This window comes from Perca flavescens, chromosome 12, assembly GCF_004354835.1.
Source record: "Perca flavescens isolate YP-PL-M2 chromosome 12, PFLA_1.0, whole genome shotgun sequence".
NCBI classification, from domain to species: Eukaryota; Metazoa; Chordata; class Actinopteri; order Perciformes; family Percidae; genus Perca; species Perca flavescens.
In genome coordinates, this window is record NC_041342.1 from 11,723,817 (window position 1) to 11,731,886 (window position 8,070).

At 41.7% G+C, this 8,070-nt stretch overlaps 2 protein-coding genes across 2 annotated transcripts; one reads left to right on the top strand and one right to left on the bottom strand.

Annotated features, from left to right (window-relative positions):
• Positions 1-315: 315 nt before the first annotated feature.
• Positions 316-5,645, bottom strand: nsun4 (NOP2/Sun RNA methyltransferase 4). The gene is made up of 8 exons (XM_028593105.1): positions 5,465-5,645; positions 4,401-4,620; positions 3,740-3,905; positions 2,829-2,983; positions 2,563-2,723; positions 2,337-2,461; positions 1,444-1,576; positions 316-804 (listed from the first exon to the last, which is right to left on the bottom strand). The coding sequence occupies exons 1-8, from the start codon at positions 5,555-5,557 to the stop codon at positions 661-663; spliced, it is 1,197 nt and encodes a 398-aa protein (XP_028448906.1). The 5' UTR covers positions 5,558-5,645; the 3' UTR covers positions 316-660.
• Positions 5,646-5,725: 80 nt separating this feature from the next.
• On the top strand, positions 5,726-7,744 carry LOC114565203 (cytochrome b-c1 complex subunit 6, mitochondrial). The gene is made up of 4 exons (XM_028593107.1): positions 5,726-5,893; positions 6,144-6,194; positions 7,029-7,190; positions 7,351-7,744. Exons 1-4 carry the CDS (start codon positions 5,846-5,848, stop codon positions 7,381-7,383), a joined length of 294 nt encoding a protein of 97 aa, XP_028448908.1. The 5' UTR covers positions 5,726-5,845; the 3' UTR covers positions 7,384-7,744.
• Positions 7,745-8,070: the final 326 nt, after the last annotated feature.

Here is an 8,070-nt window from a genome sequence, read left to right on the forward strand (position 1 = left end):
CTCTTTTATATAGACCTTAGTGGTCCCCTAATACTGTATCTGAAGTCTCTTTTATATAGACCTTAGTGGTCCCCTAATACTGTATCCGAAGTCTCTTTCCCGAAATTCAGCCTTGGTGCAGAATTACAGCCACTAGAGCCAGTCCCACAATGAGCTTTCCTTAGGATGTGCCATCCTTATGACCTCATAAGGAGAAGATTCCAGATTGGCCCATCTGAGCTTTCATTTTCTCAAAGGCAGAGCAGGATACCCAGGGCTCGGTTTACACCTATTGCCATTTCTAGCCACTGGGGGACCATAGGCAGGCTGGGGGAACTCATATTAATGTTAAAAAAAACTCATAAAAGTGAAATTTTCATGCCATGGGACTTTTAAATAAAAATCATTAAGGAAACAGTTGGAGTTTGTTATTTTTTGCGGAGGTGGGTTGGCCTCCGCAAAATACCGTGGGGATACGTCCCCATTAACGTCACGTTCCAGGTCCTTGAACTGGATTCTTTGCGTTTTCTGTCCAGTGATTCGGCACTCCACCACCGCGATTAAAAGCTCTCCTTCAGCTGTGCTCCAACAGCTGCGGTGGAGAGAGGGTCATCTCGTCAGTCCATGAAAGCTGCAACGCCGTCGTTCAAACGTCCGCGAGCTTCAGCACCGCTCCACCGTCTATGTGAGCCGCCGCAGCTTGCACATGTAGATGGGGCCAAAGTTAGCGGCTAAGTGTGGGAGGACCATCTCACCCAGGGGGAGGTCGGGCACAAAGTGAAAGGTTTTCCTAAACATGTGTGTGAGGGGTCGCAGATCGACAACCTGAATGTAGATATGATCAGGACAAGGAGAGAAAAAAAAAAAAAAAAAAAAAAAAAAAAGGTCAAATTATTTGTTGTGATTTGGTTCCGGTTTTCATAAATCAGGAAGTCCTGACAATCCAAACCCTAATGATAGCTTATCTTCCACTATTTCTGAGTTGCGTCATTAGCCCTTTCCCAATTCACAGTTTGTGCATCCCCGATTCCTCTCCTCAATTCCTTTCCTTTGCGTCTTAGTCCCGCCCATAGGAGATAGGAGCCGAGGAGACAAGGCATTTAACAAACATGAGACATCTTCGCCTCGCAGCAGTCATTTAAAAGTGACTTCAATTAAATATTACGTGCAGCAAGGGCTGCATCAGCTGTTCCATGCTAGTCATACGCTGTATTTTATGATCTCTGTCACATGAGCAACACGTCGATGGCAACTTCTATATTTAGTTTTAATTGAACGTGCATCCTCGATCCTCACTCTTTGATGTGCATTTTGGGAATTGGGACGTCCTTCAACATGGCGCGGGTCACAAGCCAGAGGATTGAGGAGGTACAAATTTGGGAATTGGGAAAGGCCCATTGAATCTCTAGTATACAGTTTTTTGTTGACACTGACACTGAGTGAGTGGGAGTGTGTTTGACTGACCTGAAGCTGGATGCCGTGGTTCTCTTGAGCCAAGTAGACGGCCTGTTCCACCACACCCAGGTTCTGGATTTGAGAGAGTGTGCAGGTGGAGTAAAGGATCTCCCCACCTGGACAAGCTGCTTCGATTCCCGCCCTGCAGGACGGAGAGAGGCTTTGTTTACTTCATATAAAATAATCACGTCCCGCCTGGTTTTGCATTGCCAGACCTATCTCCACAGCACTGTGGAGTAAGGTCTGGCTACACCACATATACATTCTGGGATAGGAGTAAAAAAAAAAAAAAAAAAAAAAAAAAACAGTCTGGGTTGTTTGCATTTCTTTAAACCAGTCACAATCGACTTGGGCGGCGCTAAGCTCCGGAGGCAGCGACGGTGGCTCTGCAGAATAGTCTCTGGAAGGAACTTGTTTTGGTTTTTTGCCCCCAAAAAAAAAAAAAAAAAAAAACGCCCCATACAATATTAAATGAAGTTAACTGTTCACACAATACAGTAACAGGAGCTATTTCAATTAGATGGATACAAGGTTAAACCTAATTTACTCTCACCAGTGTATCGCCGTGTGTACTTCGTCCACAGCAATACCACCAGTCGGTCTCAAAACTTCCCAGTTAGAGAGGAAATGTCGTAAAAAAAAATTTTTTGTAAATCTTTACAATCATTCCCCAAAAAACCAGGCAGGCCTGCCTTGTTGCACGATCCAAATTTTCCTCAAAACTTGCCATTTTCAGCGTGTAGGTTGCTAGCTCGAAGTTTGTTGTTGTCTCCCGAAGAGAACGGGGTTAGACAACGGCAACGCACATCACCAATTATTCTGGGAGTGAACGGTCGTCGATCCTAACTAATGTTTTAACCACATTATGAGCACATTATCTTTACGTTTTCACCAAAACTTACAGCAGCAGCTCCAGCTGCAGCTCTGGCAGCTTCCGTCTCTCACCGGTCCTGCTCTTACTGAATATATTGTTGTCGTCCTCCACGAGCGAATGTCTGTCTGTGTTGCAGGGGACGTCAACAAGGACCTGAAGAAAGAAAAAAGGGGAGGTTGACAAAGTGGTGGTATTTGGATGAACGTGCAACTAATTTGGGTCGCTGGAAACACGATTACATGACAATGCCTTACTCTGTCGAATGTGTTCCTTTCGATTTCCCCCCACTTGGTGCCATCAAAAGAGGTGATGCGCAGCTTCTCGTCCGTCAAAAGCGGCTTAGGAACGTAGTTGTGGAGGACTTTCCTCAGTCGCAGCGTCCGAGACACCGAGGCGTCGTTTACGCACAAAAAACCTTTAACGCAGACGATTGGCGGGGTTAACTGCAACTGAACCGACAGACATGACGACAGCACTGAGTGAGGGAAAAAAAACAAAGAGATGAGCGCGCTCCTCTTACCTATAGCCTGGCTCTGAAGTAAAGCCAGGGTCTTGCCTCCGGGAGCGGCACACAGGTCGAGCACATTGTGTCCTTCTTGGACGTCCAGCGCGAGACACGGCAACACAGACGCTGCGTCCATCAGATAGTAACCCAACAAGCCACACATGTCTGGTCTTTAGAGGACAAAGGACAAGGCGATATCAGACTGCACTTCGAAAATTAGATATTATCGGCCGATATTAGTCATTTTCCAAACTATGGGTATCAGCGTTTATAATGGCCGATAAATAAATTTTTTTCCCCCCTTTTTAAAAAAAAAAAAAAATTAATTCATCTGAATAATTCATAATGACAAATAAATGATTGTGATAAATGAATATTTAAAAATTGGACGAAACACCCTTCAACCATGTTATAAGTGTTGGCGTTGCATAGTTTGTCCACCACTACAATGTCCCTGTTGGCAACCATAGATACGCTTTGATTTTTGATTTTTTTATGTGTTTTTGTTCAAAAGGACTTTAAGTTTCATATCTTAAGTTTGTATTTTTACACACTTTATCAGAACTTTAATATATTTTGATGTTCCGGTGTTCTGTTGTGACAATAAAACAAACACGTTTATTTTTAAACTACATTATCATATTTTAGACTCATCTGTTTATGTTTTGTTACGCGTTTCTGGATTTAAAAAAATTATTATTATTATATACATCGGCCGATATATCAGATTTCTAAATCACCAAATATTTGTATCCATATCGGCCTAAAAAAATCCTTCATCGGTCGGGCTCTAGTAAAAACTCTAGAAATTCTGTTAATAATGGCCACATTCTTGGTTCATTTGGAAGAGAAAATGGTCCTCGAGTCTAAATGTTCAACCACTTTGACTCAAATTATTGTCCGATAAGTAACATATCTAGGCTCACCTAGCAGGCTTGAATCTCGTGATATCCCCTCTAGGAAACACTAGACACTTGATGTTAGGACTGAGCTGTAGAGGAGGTAGCTGCTCACTATCGCCGTCACATTTCTTCATAGAAACGGATTCCTCCTCCGTTGCAACCTCGGGTTTTTGCTCCAAGCATGGCTGAGCTGCAGAAACGATGAAGAATGCAGATTTTGATCATATGGAGCAGAGAGATTGTGCTTTTTAATGAGATGAAAAAAAAAGGGAGTTCAATATTAAGGCTTTCAGAGAAGTAGGATTGGGCGTCGAGGACCGGTTCCAACTTGGAATCGTTTCACAAATGACTATTCCAATGGAATGGTTTTTTTATTTGAAATCGTTTGGAAAAATTTGGTTTCGAATCGGTTCATCAGTTCCAAATTTAACACGCAAAAGTTTTAGTTTCCATAGCGGCCACCATACTTCCAGGCGCTTCTTGTGTTTCAGCCGTGGAGCACAGTAAGCAGCGGTCCAAAATTTGGCTAAAGCTAAAAAATGATTTAATCTAAATAAAATGTTCCTCATATCTATGAAAAAAGCATGTGATCCGTTTCAACTCCACCCCTCAAAAGAATCGGAATGGAGAATAGATAAGAATCGGAATTGGAAAGTAGAGTAAGCCTTGGGAAATGCACACCTACTTTCTGTAGCTGTGACACCGAGGAAGTCCCTGCATCCCTGGGCTTCGAGGTCTGCCAGAACAGCATCGTGGGAGAAATGATTGAGCAGGGCTCCGTATTTCCTCTCGGACAGCAAAGCGGCCCGGACTGATGGCCACAGCTGACCCAGCTGGACACTGTAGGTGGCGTCAAAGTGCTGCAGGGCCAGACTGGTGGGAGGGTGCTTGGTACGTGTGACAGCCTATCAGAGAGCAGAAACACACATTTCAAACGTTAACTTCCTCTGATGTTCTCTTTTTGCTATGTAACATTTTAAAGGGCATGGGTAACTGGAAGACCATCTAGTGTAAAGCTGGGCAATATATATCGATATTATATGGATATCGTGATATGAGACTAGATGTCGTCTTGGATTTTGGATATCGTAATATGGCATAAGTGTTGTCTTTTCTTGGTTTTAAAGGCTGCATTACAGTAAAGTGATGTCATTTTCTGAACTTACCAGACTGTTGTAACTGTTCTATTATTTGCCTTTACCCACTTAGACATTATATCCACATTACTGATGATTATTTATCTAAAATCTCATTGTGTAAATATTTTGTGAAAGCACCAATAGTCAAACCTACAATATCGCTGCGGGATCGATATCGAGGTATTTGGTCAAAAATATTGTGATATTACCCAGCCCTAATCTAGTGTACACTTATTCTTCAATGAAAATCTAATTAAAAGGATATACATTGCATTACACTTTATGAGAGAACAGAATCATCATTAAGTTAATGTATGTCTTACTAGACAATTTCATTGATTACTGTAGCTACAGAAGTCATAACTGATAATATATTGGCTCTATTTAAATCACTTTTTAAATTCAGGAGCTAACATAACTCTCATTGGTTAAATTCGCCAAGGTATACATAGTTTTTGTCAAAAAAATCTTTTATGTAGGCTAATCTATGTGGCTAGTTATGCTGGACATCTGCAAACACAAATATATGTTACATCTCTGAGGGAGCACATTGTTTTACAGATAACGACCATTATCAACGGCTTTATTTATTTATGCATTGGCAACATACCCATTTTTCCTTCACTCGGTTTCTCCTTGGCGTTAAACACCTTAAATCTTTAACTTTTCTGAGTATAATCCTAGAATCCAAGAGCAGCGCCATCACTGCTGCCGTGCGACAGTTTGTCGGTCCGTCTTCCCCGACAGCAAAAAAACAAAAGTTCCGCACGCATCATTTGTATGGGCGGAACTTGCACGCCAAATCTAAGTCAATGATTGGACCAGAGCAACTTCAGTCATCACTTTTAACCAATAGGAAACGTTATCCTGTGAAACTTCTCGTCGTTTCCTGCGCGTGAACGACCTCACGTCCTCGAAAAAGCAGTGCTGCTGAGGAGCTTGGACTTCTGTCCTCTGTGCGGGTGTTTGGGCAATTTTCAGAGCCGCAATCATGGTTTTCGAGAGGAAGATGATCACGTACGACGACCCCGAAGAGGAGGTACTGAAAAATACCAATATTTGTCTTTTTAGTCGCTTTTTGAACGTGTGTTTGGCCAAGTTAACGTTACCCAACTCATGCAGCGTAGTAGCCCTACTCTGCTGGTCAGTTAAGCGGTGCAACGTTAATGTACTGTGACTTGAGTGCCCGCTGGTATTGGTTTGAGCTGAAGTTTTAATACAACCCAACTTTTTAAAAAGTTATAATTTTCAGGCCAAAGTAATTCACTTTTATTATTGTCATTGACCAGGAGGAAAATGCTGAGGAGGAAGAGGAGGAAGAAGAAGAGCAAGACATGGTGGTGAGTTTGTTGCTGGTTCAAGTCCCCATACGGACCAAAGTACGGAGTGTGGATTGTCAGCTGGAGAGAGGCCAGTTCACCTACTGGGCACTGCCAAAGTGGCACCAGGAGGCACCATACCCCCCCACTAGCAGCCCATTAGTGCATGAATAGGTCCTGAGCATGTGTATGTATTTCAGGCCTGTGTGATTTCTAACAGAGTATACATTGCAATTTCCCCAATGGGAATCAATAAAAACAATAAAAAATATTTTAAAAAGATATAAAGGACAGACCTAAAAAACAGAAAAAAGGCCAAGGTTATGAGGCCACATTAATTTGGTTTGGATACAATTACGAGACCGTACAAAGTCAGCAATTTTCCATGAATACTTCTACAGTTAAGATCCGAACATTGTACTTTTTACACCGCTACGTTCATTTGAAAGCTTCAGTTTCTAGTTACTTTGCAGATTAATATAATCAACAAATTATGATGCATAGGTTTAGATAGGACTTTATTTGTCGTCATGGGAAATTCACAAGCTACCCAATAGTATGTAAAGTAATGTAAAAGTTAGTAAAGTAATCCATCAATACTACCATGCTTCAATGCATCAGTTTGAGCATTGTTTTTAATTTGTCAGTGGTTCAATGTTTAGTGTCAATCTGAAGAATCGGGCTTTGATATCAAAGGTGGAGACAAGGAATTATGTCGGTGCAATGTTGCCGGCTGTAGCATTTAACACATACGTGGAAATTACCAGTTATGTGATTAAGTTGATTTGATAGTTAATGTATTGTAACAGTCTTTTGTTTTCTTGATATAGCACATTTGCTTTTTGTCCCTCTCAGGACCCTCTAGAAACAATACGAGCCAAGTGTGAGCAGACTGAACACTGTGTGCACACCAAGGAGCGTCTGGAAACATGTGAAGCCCGAGTCGGCTCCCGATCCAACACTGCTGAAGAATGCACGGAAGAACTCTTTGACTTCCTGCATGCACGGGACCATTGTGTGAGTGTGTATGAAAGTGTAGACAATATGGAGGGGTCTTTCCCTTTCAGTGCCCAAATGGCATACGAAACCAGACTGTGTGACTTGATTTTTGAAAGCTCTTCTTCTGTGCCTTTGTCTTCCAGTAAAGATGCTAATTGTTTTCTGCTTCTCTTCATAGGTTGCGCACAAGCTGTTCCACCATGTGAAATAACCTGCCTGCTCAGCTCCCTCCACTTGCAGCTGTAGACTCTATTTAACTGCTAAAATTGTAAAATAATCAGGACTATTCTGTTCTTCTGTGTATTAGTGTAAATTAAGTGTATTGGGTTCCTTGACTAAATACATGCCACTTTTCCTGTATACTGTGCATACTTGTGTTGACTGGGTCAGGAGCAGTATGTAGAATATGAGTCAATGTTAAAGGATGTGCAACGAAGGGAATCAAACTATCAATTCTCACTGGTCAGTTAATAAGCAAGAGCAAACATGCTGCTCTGGCAATGCAGTTTACCTCAGGTTTGGTCATGGACTCATCACTAACTTGAAAATAAATGTGTTTTTGGTGGTCAGTTCCAGTGCATTGGATTCTTCTGTGTTACAATTGAATGGGATTGTCTAACTGTATATTCAGTACAAGCATTTATTAAGCTCTGAAGGCTCTTGTGGGTTTGATGTACACTACCGGTCAAAAGTTTGGAGTCGCTCAAATTTCCATTCCACTCCATTACAGACAGAATACCAGCAGTTTTCAGATTACATTGTGCTTACATAATTGCAAAAGGGTTCTCCAATGTTTTCTCAGTTAGCCTTTTAAAATATCAGATTAGTAAACAGAATGTGCCTTTGGAACATTGGCTGAGTGGTTGCCGATCATGGGCAATGTAGATATTGCATTAAA

Excerpts from the sequence above, each read along its gene's own strand:
- nsun4 (XM_028593105.1), bottom strand. The coding sequence starts at position 5,557 with ATGGCGCTGCTCTTGGATTCTAGGATTATACTCAGAAAAGTTAAAGAT. Across the intron at positions 2,984-3,739 it reads ACGAGATTCAAGCCTGCTAG|ACCAGACATGTGTGGCTTGT; the intron begins GTGAGCCTAGAT and ends TGTCCTCTAAAG. Across the intron at positions 805-1,443 it reads ACCACGGCATCCAGCTTCAG|GTTGTCGATCTGCGACCCCT; the intron begins GTCAGTCAAACA and ends ATCTACATTCAG.
- LOC114565203 (XM_028593107.1), top strand. The coding sequence starts at position 5,846 with ATGGTTTTCGAGAGGAAGATGATCACGTACGACGACCCCGAAGAGGAG. Across the intron at positions 6,195-7,028 it reads AAGAAGAGCAAGACATGGTG|GACCCTCTAGAAACAATACG; the intron begins GTGAGTTTGTTG and ends TGTCCCTCTCAG. Across the intron at positions 7,191-7,350 it reads TGCATGCACGGGACCATTGT|GTTGCGCACAAGCTGTTCCA; the intron begins GTGAGTGTGTAT and ends TTCTCTTCATAG.